At 45.0% G+C, this 27,547-nt stretch overlaps 2 protein-coding genes and 1 long non-coding RNA gene across 9 annotated transcripts in view; 1 reads left to right on the top strand and 2 right to left on the bottom strand.

Annotated features, from left to right (window-relative positions):
* The window catches only part of GTF2A1 (general transcription factor IIA subunit 1), a 53,041-nt gene extending 51,236 nt beyond the window's left edge, over nt 1–1,805 (bottom strand). For both annotated transcript variants that reach the window (XM_067532314.1, XM_067532321.1), the window contains exon 1: nt 1,446–1,805. In XM_067532314.1, coding sequence (XP_067388415.1) covers nt 1,446–1,475 — 30 coding nt within the window. In that variant the 5' untranslated portion in view covers nt 1,476–1,805. The remainder of the gene's footprint in view (nt 1–1,445) is intronic.
* LOC137142856 (uncharacterized) lies at nt 385–10,468 on the top strand. 5 transcript variants are annotated; one of them, XR_010917022.1, is made up of 5 exons: nt 385–642; nt 3,173–3,277; nt 7,699–7,771; nt 8,035–8,182; nt 8,652–10,468. It is a non-coding gene; the product is annotated as an uncharacterized lncRNA (long non-coding RNA). The 5 variants fall into 5 exon arrangements; XR_010917023.1 differs by lacking the exon at nt 7,699–7,771; XR_010917024.1 differs by having other exon boundaries at nt 7,699–8,178.
* Nucleotides 10,469–18,750: 8,282 nt separating this feature from the next.
* STON2 (stonin 2) overlaps nt 18,751–27,547 on the bottom strand; it is a 118,728-nt gene continuing 109,931 nt past the window's right edge. For both annotated transcript variants that reach the window (XM_067532297.1, XM_067532303.1), the window contains 2 exons: nt 25,633–25,835; nt 18,751–23,591 (listed from right to left, as the gene is read on the bottom strand). In XM_067532297.1, coding sequence (XP_067388398.1) covers nt 23,508–23,591; nt 25,633–25,835 — 287 coding nt within the window. In that variant the 3' untranslated portion in view covers nt 18,751–23,507. The remainder of the gene's footprint in view (nt 23,592–25,632; nt 25,836–27,547) is intronic.

Genomic DNA, 27,547 nt, shown 5'->3' with positions numbered 1-27,547 from the left:
TTAAGAAGACAGACATCATTATATACTAATGTGTTGCCTGCTTTCAATAGCCAAGGACCCCGGAATACTTTCAAAACCACAGTGGGGGATTGGTTCTCTTTCCCTAAGCAACACACACACAAAGGAAAGAAAACTGTTTAATTCAGTAATTATTAAATCAGTGAGGGAAACACCCCCCTAAATAAACTAACAGAGATAAGCAACTGCTATTTTACAATCCGGCAGCTCGAGCAATTGGGTTTAAGAGCAGCAGATTAGTGCAAACAGAGGGGACTCTAGCTAATAGCTTAGCAGAAAAAGCAGGATCTGAGTGACAAAGAGACCGTGTCTGTATCTCTTTCAGTCTCTGCCTCTGGTACATGCACCTCCCAGCAGCTCTCTCCCTATTTAAAGGCTGATGTGGTGTTTAAATGGAGAGGCGGTGACGTGGGGCTGGAAAGCACCTTCCCATCCTGGCAGAGTCTATATTAGAGAGCGGCAATGGCTCTATATAAACAGGGCAGCCACAGGGAGGAGGAACACAAGGAGCAGGGAGACGGAAAGGCAGGGGAAGCCATGATGGATCTCACAGAGACACAAACAAGGGGGCCAAGCCTGCACCGTAGCCGCCCGGACTCGGGGTTTGTCTGCAGCTTTTTGGGGGTAGGCTTGTGGATGGTTTATTCTTATCAGAGGGGAAGGGAAAGAAGTGATCGGTGGGGTTTGGTGGCTACACAGATTTATGTGACTGCTTATTGCACATCTATGTGAATACAAGTAAAACAAGCCACCCTAGGAGAGTGCAGAAAGCACAAGAGGGGAGGAAGGGGGGAGTTGTTTGTGGGTTTTTTTTTTTATAACTACTTCCTTGATACTGAGGGAAACTGGAGGGGATTTCTCCTCCGTCAGCCGAGTCTGCAAGGCTGGGACAAGTGCTTTTCTAACCATCGCCTCCTTCTTATAAAAGCTACATAAAATGGCTCCAGCAGCGCTAGGCTGGGGTCGCCTCACCACCCGCCACCCCGTCCCGCTCCCCGGCGGGGAAGGCAGCGCCTGGCGTGTCCCGTAGCCTTTCCCCTCGCCTCCCCCCCGGCGGAGCCGCTCGCCCCCTACCCAGCCGGCCACCCCCCAGCCTGGCGGCGGTGCAGACGGCGGAGATCCCCGGCTCGACTCCCCCCCGCCCCAGGCACGGCCCGCCTCGCCTCGGGGCTGTTCGCTGGGAGAGACGCTGCCCGCCGCCCGGTTCTCCGCCGCCTGCCTCCCCCATCCCACCCCGCCGGCTCTGGCGGGTCCCGGCGCCTCCCTGCCTCCACGGGAGCCTCATCAGAAGTTAGCTGCGGGGGGGGGGCGATGCCCCGGCCAGGCCGGCCGTTCCCGCGGCGGGGCCAGCCAGGGATGGCGGGGGGCGCTGAGCCCCGCCTGTGGTGCCACCCAGGGCCCCCCTCTCCCTCCGGCCCGGTCCTTACCACGGGGTTTGTGTTAGACGAGCTCGCCATGTCCCGAGCCCCCCGGGACACCCCCACCGCGGCGGAGTCGCCCCTAAAACAATAAACCTGCCCGGCGCGTCCCCCCGAGCCCCGCGCGTCCCGCCCCGGCACACGGGGAGCCCCGCGGCCTGGCCCGGCCTCGTTCGCCGGCCCTCGGGCTGCAGCCGCCACAGCCAGCCGCCCGCTCTGCCCGCTTCGCCCCTTTATATAGCAAGAGCCGAGCAGCTGCGCGAGCGGCCAGGGCTAGAGGGGGACGCGGGCGGGGTGGGGGGAGGGGGAGCGAAGCTGCGCGAGAGCGTGTGGGAGAGAGCTCCGCCCGCCCGCCCGCCCGAAGTCACGTTTGAGGCTCGCTCCGCCGCCATGACACCTAGTGAGGCGGAAGTGGCGGGGAGGTCACGTTACATGCTCCCGCGCTCAGACCTACCGAGGCGGAAGGGAAGGTTCTTCTGAGCCAACAGTGCCTCTGCCCGGCGGCGCTGCAGCCCCCGGGGGCCGTGCGGATCGGGGTGCAAGTAGCGGGGGTCCGGGGACAGCCCCGTCTCCTGGACACGGTCACGCACAGCGATTCGGCTTGTCGGTGCCGTTTGGGGGGCCAGATGGCAGAACTCGGGAGGAGCGCGCAGTCCAGCGCGGTGGAGAAAAGGGGGCGCCGGGCTATTGCCGTGCCTGGGGCTGTGATGCTGAACATTGTTTACATCGCCTCACACATCACAGTACATGTTGTTATAATCTGCCAGCAGCTGATCTGTGGATCTAGCCCTGCTTGTCTGAGACACCTGACTCCATAGGGCGTAGGGACAATATATGGGAGTGAGTGGGAGCAAATTTTAAAAAACTGGTCAGAGGAAATACATTTTTGCATAAGCCATAAATTAACCCACAGAAGTAACTTCCAGAAAATATTATTGAAACTGAAGTGCTAAACAGCATTTAAAGAGAGGTTATCAGGCTATTCATGGTTACTTTACAGAGGATAACTCTTAATAAAAGGATATAAACTTACATCTTGTCTCCTGTCTTAGATTTAGGTTATAAGCTCCTCGGACCAGGATCTGTCTTTTTGCTCTTGGTTTGTACAATGGGGTCCTGGGCTATGACTAGTTCTCTTCACGGCTACAGTTACACAAATAATATACAACATATCCTGGAATGGGGATAATGATCATGTCTTGAAATGTTTGGAGCATGTAGTTGCTAACTGGGCCAGTGAGAGAAATCTCAGATATGGTCTAGGTCTCAAGAACTTGATAGTTTTAATACAGATTGGCTACAGTCACTTTAAGCATGTCAGAGAAGACTGGTGTGTCTCTCCTAGCCTACTGTCTCCTGCCACATATGGCCCCTGTATTCCTGCCACCATTTCTATCTCATCCTCCCCTTCCTGATCCATTACAATTTTAGAAGTCAGCTGTGCACAAAAAATGTTGGTAGAACCTGTCACCGTCTGTTTTTCTTTGTGGGGGCACGGAGGTGGGATGGGGGCTGTATCTCAGGAAGTTCTTGCTCAAATGACCCCAAATATAGCTCACTAACCCTGTTCCATACCCCCATGAGTCACAGCACATTTCAAGACAATGCGGGCATGCATGCAGATTTTAGAGTATGTAGAAGAAACATCCTTTAACTAAAGTTTTCTCAATCTTAAGTATAGCAATGCTATATGTATATGAAATTAATCATTATCCACTGCTTTATGTTACATACAGAGCCCCACCACAGGATGATCTTGAAAACACAGGAAGCACAGAAGTGTGAAGTGGCACATTCTTCTCAGTGTGATGGTCTCTGCTGAGTCAGAACATCCCATGGAGGTGAATACATCTTTAAACAATAGCTCTGAGACTCGTGAACTTCTCCCTTCATCTCAATAGGTGTCCCTCCATTCCCCAAAGTTTGAGAGTCTACGATATGCATCAAGCATGCCCGCTCTCAGCTCTTCACCCCGTCAGTCTCAGCAGTGTGGTTTTGGTGCATGCTTCCAGTATACCTGTCCTGAGCTCCCTACGCAGGAGGGCAGGCGCCTCCCCAGGTCCCCATAGACTCCCACATTCCTCTCCAGTTCTGATCCAGCCCTCTAAGATCTCCCTTAACCCCAGTCTTTAATTTGTAATGAAAGGGGTGCTGGGGCTAAATCAATTATTTTAGTTACATAACTGACTCAGTAAGCCTGGAGATGCAGGGGCTATGTACTGCCAAGCCTAGAGGTAGCAGGGCCCTGGCACAAATTAAGCACAACTTAACTTTCCTCCCCCACAACTTCCTTGAGTCCAGTTGTCAGCTCCCCCCAGCCCTCCTCCTGCCCCTGTTTCTCCGATCTTAGCCCTATTTCAGGCCCCCACAAGCACTCCCCCAGCTCCCCTCTGTGTCCTCCAGCTCTGCTCCAACTCACCCACCCCCATCCTTCCAGCTCTGATTTAAATCTTCCCAAACTCTACTCCAACCCACTTCTCCCATCCTCAATAGCTCTAATCCAGCCTCCCAGCTCCACCAAGTTCTGCTCCCTCCTACCCACCTGCATCCCCACCCCTCCAAGTTCCCCTGCTCCTCCACCCATGCAAAGCAGCCCAATCTTTTACCTTAGGCTCTGTCTCCTCCCTATCCCATGCATCTCCCAGCACTGTGATCTACCCATGCCTTGGCTACACACCCTTGCTGGCTATTCATGATGGGGTTGCAGGGCTGTCCCAGCTACAGGGGCCTCTCTCAACCCAGCCTTCTCTGCCCTGGGGGAAGGATGATCTGACACCTTTTCAAAATGCAAAAGTGGGACACATACAGGAGCCCCCAACCCCCTTTGTGGCCTTGTCCCCTGTGCCTCCACGTCCATGAGGCCCCACCCTCTGTTTAGGCCAGAATCTAGAGCCAGGCCGTGGCAAAAGCTGCCCAGGGAGCCCAGGCCACTGTGGGGAGCCCTGAACTGTCCACGGCAGCCAGCCTGGGTGCCCAAAAGCACCCCCCGGCCTGGGTGCCCACCCCCCAGCCTGGGTGCCCAGGGCAGGTAGAGTATCCAGGAGCCCGAGGCTTCCCACAGTGGCCTGGGCTTACAGGATGGCTCTTACGACTGCCCCGTTCTGGCTTGGCTAGGGATGGGTCCGTGGGGGGGAAGAGAAGAAGCGGGGGGATGGGAAGAGGCTGGTGCTGCCCCCGAACCTCAGGCAGGCACAAAAGGGAATCTGGGATAAATGCTGTCCCAGAGTCATTCAGCCCAGGTTTGGGACTTGAAGTGTACTTTTTGGGACTGTCCCACCCAATTAGGGACAGGTGGTCACCCTGCCTGGGAAGGGGGGGAGGGCAGATGACCCCCCCCTTCTCTCCTGGCAACCCCTATCTGCTGCAGCTCAACTTCTGCCAGACCAGCAGTGCCATGACATGGGATTTGCATGGGCAGCTAGAGCCAAGAGCCCTCCATGGCTAGCAGCCCCTTGCAATACCAGCACAGACAGCCCCTCTCCACCCTCCTCATTGTCAGAGCCCTAGGTTCCAGCCATCGGGGGGGCATGCACGTGTAATCTGTGTATACAATCCAGTTAGATTGCCAGGGAGTTTGTATGCAGTCTCCTAGATCTTCTCCACTGCACCAGCCAGGGGTGCAATCCCCTTATATCTCCAGAGCAGATGTTACCCCCACCCCTTGTCTGTCTGGACTCCGCTGAGTTCTAAACTGAAATTGTACTCTAGCTGGGCCCCCATAACCTCATGGGGTCTGCTGTGATTCTACCACTGTAGTCATCCTATTGGGCTGTATTTTGGGAACCTCTTGGTTAAATTATCCCAAATCTGGATCCGTTCTCTCACCCCACTGAGGCACACCAAATTTCAAGGCACTGTGAATACTCATGCATATTTTAGCTAGTCATAACCTTCATTGATTATAACTATAGTAGAGGCAGGTGCACAGCTATAATAGACAAGACACAAAAAGGGAGGGAGAAGAAACAGGCACAAAAAGGTGATGTGACTTGGCCAAGGTCACACAGCAGGTCAGTAGAGCTAGTAACAGAACTATTACCACTCAAATCCCAGACCAGTACCTATCTATCAGAGGGTTATACTGCCTCGCGCTATACATTAGCTATATGTGTCTAATGCACAGTGGCTTCTGGCAGCTAAACTACATTAAGATCTTTTTCTTGATTAAGTCCCATAGTATCTTCCTACTTGAGTTTTTCCATCCATAGAAAGAGTATAATACCTACAGAGGTGAAGTTTAAGGCTTAAGCAGCATTTATATTATAACCTGAGATAGTGAAAGGTACTTTTCATTTACTTATGAACTGTCAATCTCTTAATGTAATAACTTTACCATGTTAAACACAAAAAAGTTAGGAAAAATGCAAAAATGTAAGATTGTAACAGTAAATTGCCCATATTAATAAAGTATGGACTGTGTATTAACAATTCTATCAGTCATATTATAAAGTAAGGCCCAAGCTGCAAATTTTAGCTAGAGAGCCAATTTTCCCAAAATTCAAGGTGGTCTGATTCAGGCTCTTGGTTTGACCCATGATGGCGAGTAGAGTTAGCAGGCATGTTCAGCTGGAGGGGACAAGTGTGTTTGAGCCCCTCACTGCTAATTAGTCATTGGACTGTGGAGGCAAATTAGTGTGGCTCAGATTGATGTCCTAATCTGTGTCTTTTTAGTTGTGTACACTTAAAAAAAATAATCCCTTTATAACTAAACAAAACACAATTGATTTTCCTGCTCACTTAATCAAACCCAGACAACTGCATTGTGGCCAAACTGTTCTTACTCACCTTTGCAGTAAGACCTGACATGAAGTTTCAAACAAAAAGGATAGTTTGAGATTCTTCTGAGTGATTGGAGAGAGATTAACATAGGGGTTGACAAAAGAATATTTTGCTACCTACCCGTGCAGCTCCTGGCTACCTCCCTGTTTAATACAGAGGTTCAACTCTCAGAAAGAACAGCACATTGTGGCATGCACCATCCAAGCAGCCACCATTCATATCAAAATGAAGCACACCTAGCAACTCTCCATTGTCATGTGCAACTGCTGGCTATATGCTGCAGACATGCTCTTGCCTGTAGTATATAGGAGGTGGATCTCTTGGGTCTGTGGGGAGAAGAGGCTGTGCAAGCACAGCTCCGATCCAGCTGTAGAAATGTTGACAAATGGGGCATGCAGAAGAAGGGCAACAACTGGGACCAGCAGCAGTGCTGTGTGAAAGCCAAGGAGCTACTTCAGGCATACCAGAAGGAAAAGGCAGCCAATCAATCAATCCATCCAAGTTGCAACCTTGCCTCTTTTACAAAGAGCTGCATGCCATCCTTGGGAGAGACCCCATCACCACCTCCTAGAGCTCTGAGGATACTTTGGAGGAGCCTGAGACACAGGCCCCTGCCACGAACAGCAAGGAGGAGGAGAGGGACAAGGAAGAAGAGTATGGGGGACAGGTAACCAGGGTATTCAGCTGCATAGCAAGCCAAGATGTGTGTTTGACTCCACTGCAGGCCAGCCAGTCCTGATAGTTGAGCATGGGTGAGCCTGTTGCAAAGGAAGGAACCTCTGGTAAATATGCAGTTTGCTTTGAAATTACAGGGATGGAACTCCACAAAATAGCAGGACACATCTGATAATTTACTTTTTTTACTTGTGCTAGAACAGGTAGTGGCATAACCAAGAGACGTACAGTTGGTATCTGTTTTCATTCCCTTTAGAGTTAGGCAGGAGGGCCCCTGCGGAGCAATTTGTTTATGTGCACTGGAATGTCCCATGAATCCTCAGTGAAACTTTCATGGAGGTACTCTGCAATCCTCTGCCAAGGTTTCTAGGGAGAACTGTTTTATTTCTTCCACCGTGGTAGGACAGTTTTCCATACTACTCAGATTACTTCAGCAGGCACCATTGCAATACACAGGCTAGCAGCGTATGGGCCTGAGCAGCATTGGACCACCACCAGCAGCAGCTGTGCTCTCTCTATCTCTATTACCCTCAGGAGTGAGATATCAGCTAAATCACCACCACCTGTGGGAAACAAGGCCAGTGTTCAGTTCCACTGCCCTATATACATGCCTTTGAAGTATCCCTCCTTCATTGCCTCAACCCACCACCACCACCACCCCGAGGACCATCCTCACTGTTTGGTGGCATGACTGGCCCCGTGCTGTGTCAATTCCAACGAGTATGACTTTCTGGGATCGAGGCGAATGAGTTCAGTATCCTGTTTCAATTTTTGTTGCGAATACACTGACAATGGTATATCTGTACAGTGTTGTATCTGCAGCTCCTGGTCATGTGGCCTTGAGAGTCTCTCCCTCCATACCTGCAGAATGCCTGAGCCAGGTGAGAAGGAAGAAAAAACAAAAATGAAAACACACACTTGGGATGACATGTTCTAGGTGATGCTGCAAGCCAGTGCTGCATCAGAGAAAGACCAGGGCCTGGTGTATGACCCTTGCATACAGCATGGAGAAGGAAAGAGTGGAGAGGAAAAGGAGAGGAAGATGCACCAGAACATAAGGGGAATTCCCAGGTAGCAAACAGAGATGCTGCAGACTCTGGTAGAACGGCAGGTCCAAGAATCCTGTGCTTGTCTCCCTCTGCAGCCCATAGACAACTCAATGTTGGGACCTCCCTACACACATCCCATAACGTTCCACGTGGCATCAGGGCTCGCTGCACTATTACCACTCCACCTGGGGAATACTAAAGAAAATCAGCTCCACATACACAGACCTGTGAAAGACACGGTTGGTATGTGTGTGTGTGTACCTGAAATGGAAGTTCTGTTCCCTTAAGGAAATAAAAAACATTTAGAATGTTATAAAACTTCAATTGTTTCATATTACAAAATAAAATTCTATTTTTTGGAACATTTCCCTCTTTTCATTCACAACATATGCTGAGCAGGCCTGATACCCACCAATTTCCTATTACTTCATTTGATCACGGAACCCATAACATCAATCTCAGATAATATTAAGAGGTGCATTGTCAGTGATATATTCCCACACTCAGCACTGACTGTTAGATTCATACCAGGCTGCAAAAGAACAAGGATCGGTAGAGCACACTATTCAAATGCTCTTTCAAAGCCTCCTTGAGCCATGTAGCTCCACATTGAGCTCTTCTTATAGCCCTTGTATCTGATTGCTGAGTTTGAACAGACAGCCACTCCACCTCTACCCTGCACTGACAGAAGCTTTTCCCTTTTCTTTTACAGATATGATCCAGGACACAGCAGGTAGCTATAGTCCTTGGGCTTTTTCTTCACCAAGGTCCAATCTTGGAAGTAGCCAATGCCAGCAACTGTCCAAACAACCAGAGGCACATTCAACTGCTGTGCTGCATTTGATGAGCCTGTATTTGAAGTGTTCCTTCTTGCTATTGAGGTGGCCGTTGTACAGTTTCATGAGCCCTGAAGCAAGGGGCATGCTGGGTCTTTCAGGATCACTATTGACATTTCAATATTCCCAGTGGTACACTGCCAGTAAGGAAAGAAAGTCTCTGCTTGTAGCTGTCTGAACAGACATGTGTTCTTAAAGATATGCATGTCATGCACCTTGCTTGACCAACCCGCACTGATGTCAGTAAAGCATCTCCCATGTTCCACCAGAGCTTGTATTACCATAGAAAAATAGCTCTTTCCGTTGACACTCTGTGACAAGGTAAGCTAGTGCTAAAATAGGGATTTGCATGCCATCTAGCGCCCCACTGCAGTTTGGGAACCCTACTGCTACAAAACCATCCACTATGCCTTCCACATTGCCCAGATTCACATTCCTGCTAGCAGGAGGTGATTAATGGCTCTGCCCACTTGCATGACAACCACCCTTGCAGTGGATTTCCCAACTCCAAATTGATTCCCAACTGACTGGTAACACTCCGGCATTGCAAGTTTCCACAGTGCCATCACCAATCACTTCTCAACTGTCAGTGTGGCTTTCATTTTGGTGTCCCTGCACTGGAGGGCTCGGGTGAGTTTGGCACACAGACCCAGGAATGTGGCCTTGCGCATCCCAAAGTTCTGCAGCCATTGCTTGTCATCCCAAACCTGCATGACAGTGTGATTCCCACCAGTCAGTGCTTGTTTCTTGGGCCCAGAACTGGTGCTTCACAGTCTGCAGCTGCTCTGTGATGCCGCCAACATCCTTGAATTGTTTCAGTCTGTGTCCCACAGAAAGCTAGTCTCCAAGGAATTGTCACGTTCCCCTGGACGACTCTTGCGGCTCAGCCAATACTGCAGGATCAGGCACCCTTTACATGCAGTGCACATGACAGTGGTGCAGAGCTATGCAGGCTTCACACTCCTGTCAGAGCTAGTGGACAGCAAGGAGGACCACAGGGGTTTGTGGGGATTTTGAAAAGAGGTGCAAGATATTATGGGATGAAGAACACTGCATTATAGAATTCTGAACCCACGCACCCAGTCACCCCTGCACGACTCATTGCAGCCTCATGAGACATTGCAAAACCTTTCCCAAATACCCTGCACTGGATGGCGACGAGTTGCATAGTGGCATAGCTACCCCCGCTGCACTGCATTCTGCATGGATCCAAGCACTCCTGGTGAGGATGTGCACCACTGACACAGGGGAGCGTAGCGTGCACATGCACAAACAATGCAATAACTGGTGGCAGTATGCCAGTGTAATTTAGGTTGACACAATTTTGTAGTGTAGCCATGGCATTAGTTTCAGTCTCCCTGTTCAGTTTTCAACTTTTATTTTCACCTTTTACTCTCATTTGCTGTCCTGCAAGAGAGAAGAATGGACAATAAATCCAGAGGGTTGATATAAAGCCAGGAAAACCAATACCAAACCACAGTATCAGATTACACCATTAAAAGAGCACCATCTTTCCCTGTCCATGCTTCTGTTTATATTGTGAAGTTACCCAATGAAGTCTGTGTGATAGTTTGAGGAACATGATATAGATCAGTGCTTCCCAACCTTTTTGGCTTGAGAGCCACAGATATAATTTTTACTACCCTGAAGGGCTACTAGTCTCCACCAGCAGTCCCCTTCCCCTCCCATGCAGCCAGAGAGAATGAGTTCAGTGAGGAGGCTCTCCTGTCCCCCTGGCTTCAGCAGGGAAACTGCACGCATCCTGTAGCCCCATGCACTCCACCAGGGTCCCTAGGCAGTGGCTCCCTTCTGGAGCCAGGGGGACAGGAGATCAATGCTCCCCTCTTCTGGCAGCAGGGACCCAAACACCTAGGGACCCAGGCAGAACGCTTTGCTGTGCTCCCTTCCACAGCCAAGGGGCGTGTTGATCTCCCGTTCCATTGGCTGCAGCAAGGAGCCTGCATGGGTCTTTTAGCCCTGCGGCAATGCACTTCATGCAGCAATGCATGTTGCCTGGGTCCTTAGGCGGTGGCTCCCTTCTGCAGCCAGTGGGAGGGGAGTGGCAGGCCACTTTGAAAGCCCCCAGCAGGCCACAGGTTGGGAACCACTGATCTAGATCCCCTTAGCTCTGGGAACCATTGTTAAATGTATTAAGAATAGCTAATGTATTGGATTGCTCAGCTGACTAAAGCAGCTGCTGGCTGGAGCATCCTGTAGTAATCAGTGAGGGTCATTTATCAGCATGCTGTTCGGCTCAAAACCTTTACTCGGATCCTCTGATGCAGGGTCTTGTGTGTGGTGACAGTCTAACTGCTTTTTAAATGAAGTGTTTTGATTACCTGGGTTCCTCATTGCTAGGGTTCCTGGACCACAGCCAATGATGTTTTGTCTGTTGCCAGAAACCCCATCCTCAGTTGAACAGTGGAGAGTCAGAACAGTTGGAGGCTGAGTGTTTGACTAATCGTCTGTCACTTGAACAGCACAAAGGCTGGGCAGTATCAAAGGAATGTGCTGCTAAGGAGTTGCTGTTGGTGCTGCTTGAGTGTGTTCTTTGAGCCCACAGAGCAAGACATTCACAGGCAGGCTCTTCACCATCAGACTTTTAGTTTCTCCCCACTATCTATCTAGAAATCACATCCTATGATGAGAATTATTGTTAATTTGTATTGTGATAGCCCCTAGAGGGTCCACTCTATTAGCCCCTGTACGTGTACACAATAAAAAAGATGGTCATTGGCTCAAAAAGCTGGTTCTTCCTACATTTTAATTTGCAGGTAGTGTCTGCATTTGAGTGGTGGGTCAATTGATTCTTGTTCAGATAGGGGCAAATCCCAAAAACTTACTTAATGTTTGATGCAGTCTATATTTAAGCAACATTCCCAGTGACTCCTATTTTGCCTGAGTAAAAATGGAGTTAAGATTTCAGGGCCCCATTCTGACATCCTTACTCATTCAGTCCCACTGAAGCCAACAGGCCTACTCATGTGAATAAAAATGAGCATGCAGTGAACTCCAGTTTAGACCTTGTCTTGACAAGGCTTTAAAGTGTGATGTTAAAACATTTTAGCCAACATGTACTAACAATTGTGTGCAGTGTTGTTGTAATGGTGTTGGTCCCAGTATGTGAGAAAGACAAGCTAGATGAGGTAATTTCTTTTATTGGGCCAACTTCTATTGGTGGAAGGGACAAGCGTTCGAGCTACACAGAGCTTCAGGTCTGGGGAAGGAAGCAAAGTTGAACTAAATACAAATTGGGACAGATTGTTAAGCAGAAGGGGGTAATGTATCAAAAAGAAGTGGGCGATTGAGGGTTGCATGCATTACCTCTTCTGCTTAACAATCTGTCTTAATTTGTATTTAAGTTAAACACTCTGCTTCCTTCCTCAGATCAAAAGAGCTCTGTCTGGCTTGAAAGTTTGTCCCTTCCACAGTGCTTAATTTGTACTGCAAGACGTGCCAGCGCTCAAGCAATTTTTTTACATTCATAACTGACACAGCAAGTCCAGACGTGCCAAATGACCTGACAAGCCTAGAAATGCTGGGGCTTAGCCCTGGCAAAAATTAAGCACCGCCTATCCACCAACAGAAGTTGGTCCAATAAAAGGTATTACCTCACCTACCTGGTTTCTTTCATGTGATAACTAATACATTTTAAAAATCTAGTGTTGATAAGATAAGGCACACTGCCTTTAATATGTGCTAGCCCGGTCCAGTTAATGTCTATCTTCCCTCATTAGGCTTTAATTCAATCACTCTAGCATGTATTAAAGGCAGATATGCCTTGACTTTCAAAACTTGTTAATTAGCACGTTAGTTAAAAACATGCTAACATCACATTTTAAATCCTAGTCTAGACAAAGTTTTAGTGACTATCACAGATTGCTCCAACTATGGCCCAGCAGAAGCTCAATCTTTTATTCTTGATGTTCAAATTCCTTTTATAGTTGAGAAACATACTATTTTTAAAGGGAAGTTTAGTGCTGAAGGGAATAACTCATGAATTTACTGGCTGTTAGTTTTGGCTGAGAGACCTGAACACAAGTCAATCTTACATACAGAATTTCATCCAAAAGACAAATACTTTATCTTTCAGAATCTTTAAAGAATATTGACACATCTTCTGATAGTTATTCTGTTTGAAATTAAATGTCTGATTACTTTACTTATCAGCAACTATCTTAGTTTCTGAGGACTCGTTATATCCAAAAAAGCCTTGTAAGGAATATCCATTTTAATTAAGTTCTGTCTGTTCCAGTTGAGATTTTGAACATTTGTTTGTCTGTTTTCTATGAACGCTTCTAAAATCATTTGTTAAACCAAATTAAAGGTCTCATCCTGCCCTGGCAGCTACAATGAGGGGGGAAGCAGAAAGACTGGGCTGAACTCAGAGGTGAAAGAAAGAGTATAGCGGGAATTACATTGATGTTACAAACCAACCAACCAGTCCTTTTCAAGCTGAAACTCCCTTTAGATTTATTTAGGTCCTGGCTATATTGGGGGTTTTTGCATGTGTAGCTAAATCAGAGCAAATCTCCAGTGCAGATGTGCAGCACCAGTGTAAATTACCAGGGTAAGTCTCATTGGTGCAAGCCTTGTTTTGCTTCAGTGTAGTGTCTCCTCATGAGAGGTTTGCACTGATGTTACATTGTAGTTACACCAGTGCAAATTTCCCTAGTTTAGGGAAGTGCTTAGGCTCCTTTACACTAACTTACTCAGGGCCTTTTGTCATCTGCATAATTTCCTTTACTTCAACAGCGTTTGTCCTGATTTACACTAGCATCAGTGAGTGAAGTGGCTGGCCCTTTGACACAATTCGACTCACATCCACTTAACTTGGATCCCCTCTTGCACATCACCTTTGAATGTAGCCCAGCTACTGCCTAGTGTGTCTGCCACAAGGACTTTGCTAGTTGAGGCAGGATTCCACATGGGCTAAATCTAGACTAAAGTTTGTGGCCCTGTCATCACACAAGTTTAACTGATTTCCAGTTTACACTAGCATTTACAAAGATTTTAGTTGACACTCCATAATTGTGTGTGTCCTAGAATGCCTAGACCTTCATTTACAAAGGTGCTAGCCACACTACAAAGGTGTTGAATAATTCTAGCTGATATAACAAAGTCAATTATCTATTTCCCCAGGCATGCCTCCATATATAGGGCCTGATTCTCATTTACATTACTCTGTCAGTGCAAAGGGCCATTAAAAGGGGCTGTAACTAAGAATAAGCCTTGTACGGGGGTTTTCTGGCCAGTGTACAGCTGGCATAAGGGCTTTGCTCCTTGACCCCATAATAGATGGTAGGTCAGGGTCAGGCCAAGAAAGGGAAAGAGAGAGAACATGTGGCGAGAACACTGCATGCACACCACGGTGTCTCTATTCTGTTCTTCCCAGGGCACATGAGAGACCCTGGGAGGCAGATCATAAATGAGAGCAGCCTAAGTTACATTAAGGTCTGGGTAGGTACAGGTTGTTCCAAAATACTGCTAGTGCAAAGGTCGTTTAAAGCCACCTTTTTACCTACTCCCCCACTAGGCTGCTTGCTGGGCCTCCTGAACCGAACACTTCTGTGAGGGGAGGGGAAAAATCTTACCATGGTTTCCTTTATTTTCAGTAAATGCCTTGGCATTGATCTGACTGCAGGAAACTGAGTCACCAGTATTGACTTGATGTTCTAATGCCTCCGAGTTATTCTCCACTGAACAGTAGTGACTTTACCTGAGCTGCATTCATTTACATCGCTGAAACCGATACCGCAGGCAGAATCTAAATGGGAGTGTGTAAGGTGGGTCTGGCTTGGCTGCCTTCCGTGTTTTAACTGGCTGGCTGCCAGAGAAGTTGCAGGTTAACATCTTCTATGTTAAGCAGCAGAGGGTGCCTTTAAAACTGAAGTGATAGTGTCTCTGCCTGCATCACTCAACCAGTAGTATGAAACCATGGGTGGCCAAGGCATGGTCCCTTTGCCAAGGCCAGCTGACTATGAAAGTGAGGCTGGAGGGCAGAGTCATGTGAGAATGGTGAAGAATCACAGAAAGTCACTTTCTTCCAGTAGTGAATAAAAATCTTATTGCCTAACTTTCTGCTACTGATTTAAAGAAGCAATACATTGTGTTTATAAGGACATGTGTATCTCAACATGCAACATTCCATCTTGATGTCGACAGACCTCCAAGGCCAATGAGCAGAGACAGTCAGAGTCAAGAATGCAAAGGCCAGAGCAAATGTATAGTCTGCTGGGGATCTTGCAGGGCGAAGGTGATCTTGGGGCTAGAGGACAGCTCAGAATCAGTAACTGTGGCTTCAAGTCAGGACAGCCACTTGTTAAAGAATAATTAAGAAAATGCAATCCGATGTGATTTACCACCAATTTACCACCCTGGTCAACAGGGATCCCACCACAACACACTGACCTGTCTTGGGCAGGAGATACACTCACATCATCCTCCAGGCCACTTCCTACCATGCCTCCTGACACTGTTGTCCGGGTCTTGTTGGGGCTTTTAGGTTCCCTAGCATCGGTCCAACTCTGGGCTATCAGTTGGGGGTAGTGAGTCTTGGTTCAGGTCTCTGGGGCCTCGCGTTCCCTCAGCTGGGGGCTGAAGTGGCGCCCTGCTTAGCACTGCCACCAAACATCCTTCCTTCTCAGTGGTCATCCTGGAATGAGCTGGGCCGCTCCCTTTTATACTGGGGCGGCAGTTGGAGCATGCCCAATACAGCCTGGGGGAGTGGGACTTCCGCCACCTATAGTCTCAGTTTAACCCCTTCCTGCTCAGTGCTGGGTAAGCCCACCCTTTAATAACAGGAAGCTCGTTACAACCTTCATTGTGGCTTCATAAACCATTTCTTTTCCAAAGGAAGAGAATGTCAGTTTTAGAATCTGGCCACAAGGTGGCGGGAGGAGATCTCACATGGATGGTTCAGAAACAAACCAGCCCCAATGCAGGAATAAATTTGTTTCTAATATATATTGTAGCATCCCTTCTAGGCACTATGACCAGAGCATCTCAACTGTTATATCTAGTAAGGATAACCTTCTCATTAAGGCCATTAGTGTATCAAGTTAGACACTGAAAAACTGAGGCACCCAAATTTAATGCCCACATTTGAAAATTTGGGCACAGTTGACATTCCAGATTTCACAAAGGACCAAACTCTGCACTGATTTACACTCCCTAAAACCCCATTGAGGAGTGCAGTCATCTTAGAATTTGGCTTACTGAGTAAGTGGTAGGCTGATGACTAGAACCTGGGATGACTTGAACCTCCCAGTCTCCTGATTAGCGGCCATTCCTTGGTCCCCCAGGTTAACACACATGAAATTAAAACACATTTAAACTCTGTTACACTAATTTGCTGTTCCCTTTGATAATTAGTACTCAATACCCAAACACCCATCCTATAAGAGACAGAGATAAAATCCCAGAATCTGGACACCCTCAAAGTTGTATCTGGGTCCACCAAAAGTATTTTTAGGGAACCTATCACTGTAGTGTCTGAGAATCAGTCTTAACTATGTGGCTCAGGTCCAATTCCAATCATACTGGTATACAAGTCCCCCAGATGGATGTACTCTTTGCCCTGAATTTTCAATTGCCTTGTCCTTCATTCCCAGTGTCAATCCCTGAGTGACAGGCAGATTCTGCAGCTCCTCGGGTCACATTTTCCAGGGCACTCAATCTCTGGCTTGTTCACAGGACTTTTTGAACAGAATCAAATTTTTCTTATGAAATTATAACCTCAAAGTGTCCTTGCATATTTTCCCTTCCTTTATGGCCCTGCCACTCCAAGCCCCCTGCATCCCTCTCTCAGAACAGCTATCCCTACTGCCATGAAAACTTGGGGTTCCAACATTTATTCCTCCTCCTGTGAAAAGGATAACAGTCTGAAAAAAAGATTTTATTGCAGCTTTCAGCAGCCTGATTCAAACAAAACTTATTCAAAGGTGGGGAGGCAGGTAGGAAGCCATATTTGTCTGGTTAAATTCAATCCACATTCAAGTTGAAAGCCAAAATTAGTTTTCTTGGCTGCTCTTTTGATTTCTCCTGCTATGGATCTAGTGCTTTGGGTAGAAGTCAATACCTGTGGTTATTTCTGTTAAGTCTGGAGAGAGAATTTCTCTGTTATTTTATTTATTTTTTTAACCTGAACATTCTCCCTGTCGGTATAGTTGATGAACTGGCCATGCCCTAACAAATCTCTCTACCTCCAGAGAGGCAAGCAGATGTTTCCTCTGGGAGAGAAGTCTTTTGCAAGGGATTCCTTTTCCTCAAAAATTACTTTCCCCTCCCTTTGGCAGTTTTAATCCTTTCCCTCCAGTTTGATCTACAGCTGGGAGAGAGAGAGGGTATTCACAGAAGCACTTTAAAGAGGGCTGTTGGTTCCACTAGCCTGGCAGTAGATACCCAGCCCTTATGTCATTGGCTGCAGCAGTTGAGAGGCCCCCGAAGTCCAAAAGGACTCTGAACTCTCCTCTACATCCGGAAAAGGAATTTTGCATGTGTGCATCCCAGTATTCCTGCATATTGCTCCATTTTAACACACCGGGGCATTTGCAGCCAATGACCTAGCTGCCTCCTGCTTTGCTGCACCACAGATTGGGGTTGAGTAAAGCTATTTTTGCACCTGGTGACTGAAGCCTTGCTAGCATTTGCTGCATTTAAACATGGCAATGGCTATTAGAGGCTTCTAGCAGTTTCCCTGACCTGTGTGGACAGTGATATTTTTCTGCGAATGGTGCAAGTCAAACCGTGCTAAGGCAAATCTCCTAGACACAGTACTGCAACCAGGACTTAAAAGGGTCTAAGACAAGATGCTGGATCTTTGCTTTTGCTCCTTTGCTGTGATTCAGCTCTTCCCTCATACGTTTTTGCTATTCATCATCGTACATAGCTGAAGGAGGCGATGAGGCTAGGATCCAGGGAACCAGGATTACTGATAATGGTACAGCTTTCTTGTCCTCCCTTGCTAGCTATGGACTTCATTGCTCCACTCCAGTTGTGTCTAGGCTCTTGTTTGGACACACTATGCGATGATGTTCTTTTATGACTACGGCCTGTAGGGTGATGTGTCAGCATGTCTCCATTGGCTATTGAAAGTTCAGTTACAGCTGCCTATTATTTCCTGTGCTTCCCACTGCCTAATCTCAAACTGTCCGTATTTCTAACTGCAAGTCTCTCTTCTTTAATATTGTCTGTGTGTGTTTATTGTTCCACATGCACTACACTAGAAAAGTCAACAGTTTTCTTTGGTTTATAGAACAGCCAAAGTCATCAATCTGATGCAGGAAGGGCCCAGGAGTGAGAGACAGCCAAGGGAACCAGCCCCAGTGACCTTGGCAGAAGCTGCAGCACACTCAACTGATATGTGGCTTATCCAAGTTTGAAAACATCCCAAGAATCATGGCAGAGGCCTTTGTAAACAGGACTTTAACCTCAATTACAGCCTCAAATGTTCTCATTAAGGCATTCCTTCTTGCCTTCCTCACGTCACTTAAAAATATTCTGCGGACAGGGCAGAAAGATATTTATCTCATGTTTACTCACGTCTCTGCTACTTATAGGGGCTCGAAATTTATGGAGTCCTCTGTGAGGAAAATGGCAATCTGATATTGTCTCATTTACAGTTTATAAATTACAAATGGAAAAGACCTTCTTAGAGTAGATCACTTGGTCCTGACTGCACCCACAAATGCAGGATTCTCCCATTATATCATTACTGCTTTGTGCATCCATTAAAAGGCTCAAGTGATACACCTCCTAGCATTTCCTTGGAGACTATTCTACAGTCTAACTAATCTCACTGGTTATTCAACTGAATATTCTATGTCTTTATATCACCCCATTATTTTTCAGCCTCTTGTACCACTCAAAACAGTTCCCCTAGTGGGAGTCTGGGGAGATAGCACAGCACGACCAGAGTGGCAGGATATGGAAGATACAGGACACAACTTCAATTTCACAGTCAAAATGTGAGGATTTTGTTTTGTGTTTACATTTATTTAAGAGTTTTCCTACACTTCAAACAAAAGTGATATCCCACTCCACAGCTGCTAAAATTAAAAATAAAATAAAAAGTCACAACAAAATTAAACCACCTCTACAGAATTAGCCAGTGTGTAGACTTTCTTATTTTACAAAACAAAAAGGTAGGAACATGTTACAAAATAATCAAATCAGTCCATCACAATAGTGCAAGAGGTTATGAATTGTGTGGATGGATGAGGCAAAAGGAAGGTTAGAAATAACTAAATTTTGTTGTCCCAGAAGGCTTCAAGGCTCACGGAAGGTTGGCTAAATGGCAGCAGATGATGTGTATTTCTTCAATAAATGATCAGTGGCTTACATTAATTCCTAGACTGATGAAAACCACATATGGTTAAGTCTATAAAAGCTGACCTAGGGAGTGTCATCTTCTAGAATTTGCCAACCCCTGGAATAAAGGTAACACATCAGGGCCAAGTGCCATTGAAGTCATGCAAGCGACTGACAGAATAATTGGGCCCCAGAGAGAGAGACTTTACTTGCTCTGGTGCCCCTTCTCTCACTTTCAGGACCTTTTGCAATGAAATGGATCCTTTCATTAGTAGTGAGGTAATCAAGAGGGAGTCCTGACAGCTCGTCAAGAGGATATGTGGCTCCTCTAGGTTTCGGACGGTCTTGTCAAGTAAGTATTCCAACCAGCTCCCTGCCAGAAGATAATGTATGTCAGGCTGATATGATAGTTCACCACTTCTCATGACAACGCATGCAGTGAAGAGACTAAAATTCCCCAGTCTTTACTGAAGATTGATAACTTTAATTCTGAATAATATTCAAATGCAGCAGGTATCGTCAATCTGTTGGGAGTATTTTTCAGATGAATTTGCCTTTTTTTCTTTGTTCTTATTAGAATATCTAGAGTTAGTCAATATAATGTGTATCAGTAAGAGGAGTTTAGCTTTATGGGGAGGACTTTAATCTCCAGTCACTCTGATCAGCTGTTGTCTGTTTCTCTAAAATGTTGTGTGTGATTTTCCCCCAAAAAAATTGTCAACCACACTGCACCACAAGTCCTATTACTGTACAAAAATGAAACTGAAAAAGGAAACAAGAGGGTCAAAGTGGAAATAGCTTTAGGAAATAAAATGTACAGGTGCACTAAAGGCACATTTCTTGCATGTAGCACTCCAGAACTATAAGGATTTCAAAAGGAGACCAAAGGGAAGAGATTGTGTCACCCACAAAAGCTGTATCTAATCATGGAAGGCATTTCAAGGGACCTCTTCCCAAAGGTGGAATAATTATTCCTGTTATACAAACTTCTTATGTCTAAACCCTTTCTGCTGTTCTAAGGTCAGATGAAACTTTTGCTTTTACCACGCAATCAGTACTTTATCCTAACTACCGCTGCATGCCCTGTGAATGGAGAACCTGATCCATGCATAAATTACACACAACAGAAAGAATGAGATAGAAAGACAGACTGCAATTAAGAAAAGCTGGCACTGGTCACATGCAAGGATGGCGTAGCCCTGTAAAGACTCCAAGGGCCAGATGTTCAAGTGCTCAGCCCTCACGCCCAGGGTCAGATTTTAAAGCATTCCAACCATCCAGCAGCCCCTCCTTCCCATCCTCCTCTTCTGACACTTATGGCTAGATTTTCAAAGAGTTCAGAACCCAATGCTCTTTTGAAAATTTGGCCGTTTATTCTAGTATCTAAAAGGGAGGTGGGTCCTTTTGAAAATCTAGCCTTGATTGTTAGTGCTGAACTCCGGAAAATCTGACTGCATAAACATAAAAGTATCAAGGATGCTCTGCAGAAATCAAAAGGGAATTAAAATAATTTTTCAAGAATAGAGGACCCAATTCTGATTTCATCCAGTGAATTCCAATAGGCTTCTGGGGAGCTGTTCCTGAATTACACCAGTGTGAATGAGATCAGAATCCAGCCCACAGTCTAATTTTTATTAACTTATTTTGAATTAAAAAAAGAGAGAGGGACAGAAATGAAGAAAGAACAGAAACTTCTGGGTCTCCATCATTCCGTTTGTTGGAAATGAACTGTCTGTGGCTGGACTGAAACAGAGAACTGTGTTTGAGTTCCCTCTCTGTTCAAGGCTTGTGGCTTAATTATTTCTTATATTTAACTATTTGTCACAAGGATGTAATTCCAAATGTTCAGAGGTTAGGGAAAGCATGCAAAAAACTCATATACTGATTTGAGCTAGCCAAACCTCTTGGGTCTGCAAATCCGGGCTAGAAATTTCATAAGAACAGCCTCTTTCACGAGCTTTCTGATAGTTTCTCAATAACATCCTGAGAACACATTCACTTCTTGTATTTTGTTACTTCTCTTTCTGGGCCTTGCCAGAAACTGGTGCTTGAGAGGCAGCAGTGAAAATAGAAAATAAAGGGGAAAAAGGTTATCTGAACTTTTTTGAACAACAAACTATTTTGAGTTTTAGGAACAGTGGGAGGAAAATCTTATTTTATATAAAGATGGACCAGAGCCTCAAATTGAAGTTCTAGCTAGCCAGTTGTAAAGACCAGGGTCAATCAAGAAATTCAGATCTGGGTTCAGACTTTGAATCTTCCTCCATCCAAGAGTCAGTGGCTGTTTGGATGTTTCAGGCACATCTCTCTAACTTTATGCAACTCTATTTCATAAATACTTAGCACTTCAACAGTGCTTTTTATGCTCAACTCTCAAGATGCTTTACAAAGGTGGGTATGAGTGTTCTCATTTACAGACAGATCCTGCAAATACTATCGAATGAAGTGCTTGGAGCAGTCCCTTGGGCTTCACTAGGACTACCTGCAGCAGAAATCTCCATGCCCAGTAATAAGTCTTTGAAGGATTGGACCCTTAGGTTTTTTTTTAAAGCAACGTGTGTTTGCCATAGATGCTGGAGTCTTATGGCTGCCTAAAGAAAAAGATGAGCCTTCCTTTTTAAATTTTGATTTTGAAAGGATGTCAGATCAATCCAGGCTTAAAATTTAGGTGCATATAAAAAGAGGGCTTTAGAAGGGTTCCTGTGATTTAAAAAAAAATTTTTTTAATGAAAACAATTTTTTGTTTAAATGTAAATAATCCCATGTGGCAGTTGGAAGCTGAACAGACAACACTGTTCATGGGAGTCACAGTGAAAGTAACCAGGGACCAAAAATGAAAGTCTATTTTCCAGGGCCCACATTGAGTGAAATACAAAATGTAAAAAGTACACAATAATGAAAAATAAATTTAGAATTTTAAAAGTCTGTCAGTTTTAATGAATTAGCGTGTTGTAAATAATACTGTATGGATTTTTTTTAAATGTATGATTTTGAAGTCAACAATATCCCTTTAAAAAGATAAATGGTTAAATAAGTCTTCTTTCAAAGACTATTATTGTTGGGCAGGGAAGCAAACAGGTCAGATACAACACTGTAAAAATCAGGTATTGTAAACATTTTACAACTCAACCGCAATGTGTATTCAGTGAGTGATTTTGCCTTCTACAGTCTGGTCTAGGGAAAAGATAAGGGACTTGCTACTACTTTCAGCTAAGAGGAGGTTTCCTTAGTTCACTATGATAGAGGTGTTTTTTGAGGCTTTTCATCCCAGTTAGTGTGTGCTTTAAAAGATACTTGTGTCTGGAGCACATGTATTTGTTACACTGTAGGCTTTCTTGGATAAGAAATCCTGTTAGCATGGAACCTGAAAGCAATATTGTATTGCAAGGACAGGAAAACACAGCATTTATTTCTTATAATGTCTTCCAAAATATAAGGAACACAAGATCCTCCTGTCCAAACATGAACCAGTAACCCGTCTACATAACCATTCAGGAAAATATTAAAATAAAATCTATTTCCCTCAGATATCTTTCTAAGCAGGAATGAGCTAATCTCAACAAAACCCCTTCTATATCCCTGCTATATACTGCACACTCTCTATTACAAGCAGCTAATCACATGTTCAAGTCAAGCTAATAGCATAAACCTGACCAGCAAGTGAAAACTTTAGAGAAGCTTTCTCCTGTCTAGTCAAGATCCTATTAAACTGTGCTTTACTTTAGTGTTCTGGTTTAGAGGGTGAGATAACAAAAGGTGAGTGGAAAGAGTCAGACAATCAGCTACATTATTTATTGTTTATCCCCTTGGTGTTCACTATGTTCTGGATGCAGGGAGTGTTGATTCTCCAGATTTTTGGCCACGGTTTTCAAAATTTTCACTCTGATTGCTTCACAAAAGAAAAAACTTTTCATGCACCACTTTTCCCCTTGATGCTCCCCCAGTTCTCCCTATCCTTAGCTTTCAAAAGGTTTCTGCAGATCATAAGGAAAGGCTCTGCTGATAACCAAACCAACAGCTTACAAGAAAACACTCAAATGATAGGAGAAGACTGTAAGCGAGGTCAGGGTTGCTTTCTGTTTTGGCTGTGGTTGTCGACGTAACATACTTCAGTGCAGAAAGGTAAATGGTGAAGAGGCAGAAAGGAAGGCAGGCTTAAAGTCTTCCTTTCAATACCCTGGATGAATTTAAAATGTTCCAACAAAGTCCTATGCCCTTCTAAACAAACTGCCAACAAACCTCCTGCCAAAATACAGATCATAATGAGCCAGGAAACTCAAGACATGATCACACCCAAGAGCATTTTTTTTTTAAAGTACTGCTTTGTACTTCTTACAGCAGAAACTAGACATTGCATTATTCTTCAGCTGGGTCCAATGACTTTACTGCTCCTCCCAGGGGTCTTGCAAACTAGTCTTCCTTCACTGCATGGCACATCCCTTGGGATTTTCAATTTCTGCTCCCTTCAGATCCAGATTCAAGTTCTTTTTCTGCTCTATTTCCACCTGACAAGAAAAAAAGGGGGGGAACATTTGTAATGGAAAATAAAAGAACAAGAAGCTCTAACCAGTTTCTGATTTTATGTTCTCCTCAGGCCACAAACTCTTGTGATCATCTCAGAGGCTGGGAAATTACTTGTTTTCAATCACAGATTGTAATTAGAGATGTGCTGAGGAAGGATCTGGATTAGGTTTAGTATAGGATTTTTAGTTTCAGGTTTGAGGTCACACGAGGGTTTCAATCTTTTGAGCAGATTTCAATGGTTTCATCCAAACTCACAACCATTTTGTACAATTTCTGCCAGCCTGGGATCCAAATGTCATGGAAAAAAATCTGTCTTTGAGTGACTTTGGCCACAGTCTGTCTGGTATTGGTACCAGTCCCCTTCTGGTTTTGGATCCAAACCCACAACCTAAAATTGCAGAAGCTGACTTTGATCCTAAGATCTGAATCCAAATCTCTCTGAAATTCAAAGGAGTTTAGATTAGAGATTCTTGGTTTGACCACATCTGATCATTAATAATAGTAACAGTATTTCTAAACAGCGCCTAATCTATAAGAGTATTCCAGAAATTTTACAATGAAACAAATACAGCTTAACATACTAAAAGCATTAAGAGTAAAACAAAAAGAGTTCAAATTCATCTGTGAATAAACACTCAATCTCTGTACAGCCATAAATAAAGTCAACATGCAGGGCAGACCCCCCTCAGAAAGAGAAAGCTCTTTTAAAACCTAATTCTGTGGCACATCACAGCTTGCTCTCTGTCTAAGTACTTCTTATTTACCAATCGTAGTATCTGGGCACCAGCAAAATAATATAAAACAGCAGTAAAGTCCAGGATGCCCAAGACTCTAGCTGTCCAGTCCCCTGGGTTCTCAGAAGGAGTGATGATAGCTAGGGACCAGGAGTTTTCTACTGCATCTTGGCTTATTAAAGGCAGAGCTGATAGTGCTGCCTTAGTTAAGCTTGTCCAACATTTTCCATTATAGAACCTGTTTTCTGTTACTTGCAACTTTGCCTAAATGTAACCATTTTGTCTGAAATTTTACATGCCAAGTATCTGCCTCAGGCTGAATTTGTTTTAGAAAACGTCAGCAAAAATGGTTCTACCATTTCTGAGAACAAGATTATAGAAAAATATGTTGTTTTGCTCATATTAAAAATTCTTACAACCATTTCATTGGGAAGCTCTAACACCTCCCTGCTTTGAAACAGAAACAGACAGATTCTGACTATAGCTCAGTGGTTATGGCAGTTGCTGGGATGTTTAAGGCCCAGTTTCAAGTCCCTTCTCTGAATCAGGCTATTGGTTATTCTGGAATCTGTCTCCTAATTTTAACCAGAAATTCCATCCTGAAACCCATGAAACCTTCCAGACAAAAGATGTGTTAAAAAACTGGTACGTTTCCACAAAAAGCTGCAGTTTTGACAAATCAGCATTTCCTGTCCCCCCCCCCCCCCCCGCCAAAAAAAAGAAAAAAGTGTTGAGAAATTCATGACCAACTATACTTAGGTGCCAAAATACCTTTAAAAATCTGGCCTTATGCACAAAGTCTGACTGAAAGTCACTTCTAGAAATGGGACTTAGGCATTTTTGAAGATTTTACCCTACTTCTTTGCCTGGTGCAAACTGGTGTAGTTCTACTGAAGCAAACAGAGGTTTGCTGATTTATGCCAGCTGAGGAACAAGCCCATCATATTTAAAAAGTGCTGAAATATTTACTTTTGACTAGAGTACCTGCAAAATTGCTGAAGCTAGAAAGAAAAGTATGTACTACTCCTACAGAAAAGCATGGGGAAATCATGCATCAGCTCAACAGTTACTTGTCTGGCAGTGATGGATACAGGAATTCAAAGTGGGATGAGATAGGGTTGTCTAGTGATCTAAACAGAGGGCTGGGAGTCAGGAGTTCTGCTCCTACCTCTGCCTCTCTGTGTCAACTTGATACATCATCTCTTTCACCAGCATTAAATACACCTAAAGAAAAATGAATCATGCAACAACTATGCTAGCTGCAGTGATAGCCACCTGCTCCGTTTACCTTGTAACTGTAGTGTGCTGAATAGTTGACCCATTTCCTGACATCAGTTTTGTCCTGTACGGAGATGGACCGAATAGTGGCTTTGGATGCCGAAGTGGTCGGCATGTCAAACTCCACGTCCACATAGCGGACAAAGCTGGAAGGCACTTCCCGGTCTGAGCCAAGCTCCAGGTGACAGAAGAAGCAGTGGGGATGGCCGGATGCTGGGAAGAGAGAGGAAATGAAACTTAACTTTGTTATAAGGATCAACAAGGACAACACCTAGGAAGAAGCATCTTAAAACTGGAGGAAACATAGAATCTTCCTGAGTAAGTTATGAAGTCATAATAGCTACAATGCAGTTGGAGATTCCAAAGATGACTAAACTAAACAAGATGCAGGGATGATAGTTGATCATTCTAGTCTGGCTTCACTGAATGAGAATTCCGGGTATAAACCAGTCACCACAGGGATCAGGAAGGAATTCTCCAACCTATTTCCACGTACTGGTGCATGGTACAATGTGGGCAGTGTTTTGTTTCCTCTGAAGCATTACATATTGGGCTCAGCCAAAGGCAGGATCTTGCCAGTCCAATGATATCTTTCATCTGAGGATCACACCCCTCTTTTCAGCGAGGTATTATAACCATTTTATAGATAGGAAAACTAAATAAGAAAAAGATTAAATGACTTCTTTAAGGTCACACAGCAAGTCAATGGCAAAGCCAGGAACAGAACGCAGGAATTCCGACTTCTAGTTCATTACTCTAACCCTCTACACAATACTCACTCCTTAAAAAGGGCACTGTAAGTGATAGTTTTCATTAGTGATCTGTGAGCTTTACATTTTGCTTTTAGTCCCCTTTGCCCTGTTGGAAAGCAGTGTGGTCTACTTATTTAGAGCACAGATTGACCATCAGGACATATGGGTTCTATTCCTGACTGTCATCATCTCACTATGACCTTGGGCAAGTCACTTATCCTCTCTGTGCCTCAATTTTCCCATCTGCAAAGTGAGGACAGTACCTTTCAAAAGCACTTTGAGATCCTTGGGTGTTATACTGATGCTAAGTATGATTAATACCCCTATATTTGTCTAAGTAAAAAGAATCCGTGCATGACACAACAAGGCTCTGGCCACCTGGTGGTACATGGTGATGTTTAATTTCTGACCATCCATCTGGCAATCACTAGGAGAGCACATACCTTTTCTATGGGTGATCAAGATGCTCACTGAGAAGCTAAAAAGGAATGCAGGAGGCTGGGCCTGGGGAGCAGAAGGAGTGGAAAGAAGCCTGCAAGCCCTCCACATGGAGCAGAACGGGAGTACCACATGTGAAGGGCTTGCAGGATTGGGTCCTTGGAAGACCAGGTGTTCAGATAAATACCCAAACAATGAGCTCATTGAGAGTTTATTCCAAAACATCCAACCCCTCTGTGCCGCCAAAGAAAGTCAGGGGATCTTCAGAGATAACATTAACTCTTAGCACTGACGGGGTGAAATTCACCCCACTGCAGACAGCCAGCACTAGATAAGGCCTAAGCACCACTGAGTCCCACTTCAGCCCTCAAAATAGAGCTTAAATGGGATTCAAGTGGTATACAGGCCCTATGCAAGTGCCTCCTCAGGGGGGTGAATTTTCATCCACAGAGCACTTGATATTTTCAAAGCACTGCACAAACACTAATCAATGATGCACAAAGGCTTCCTGGTGAAGTTTAAGGTAAATGATGCTTCTGGTCAGGCCAGAAATATTATTATTGGTTATTATTATTTTTAATAATATTTTATATTGCTGGCTACAGGCCTCAGCCAGGTTGGGTCCCTTTGTACTAAACACTGTATAAATGTACAGTAAATATTACACAAACAGCTTCTCTCAGGATGTATTGGTGTTCCCATCCTTCAGTGCAGAGACAAAAAACAATGAAGAAC

The sequence above is a fragment of the Emydura macquarii genome, unplaced genomic scaffold (genome assembly GCF_026122565.2).
Source record: "Emydura macquarii macquarii isolate MOO-44397 ecotype Brisbane River unplaced genomic scaffold, CSIRO-AGI_Emac_v2 contig_374, whole genome shotgun sequence".
Lineage (NCBI taxonomy): Eukaryota > Metazoa > Chordata > Testudines > Chelidae > Emydura > Emydura macquarii.
This window is presented reverse-complemented; position numbering and strand designations above follow the sequence as displayed.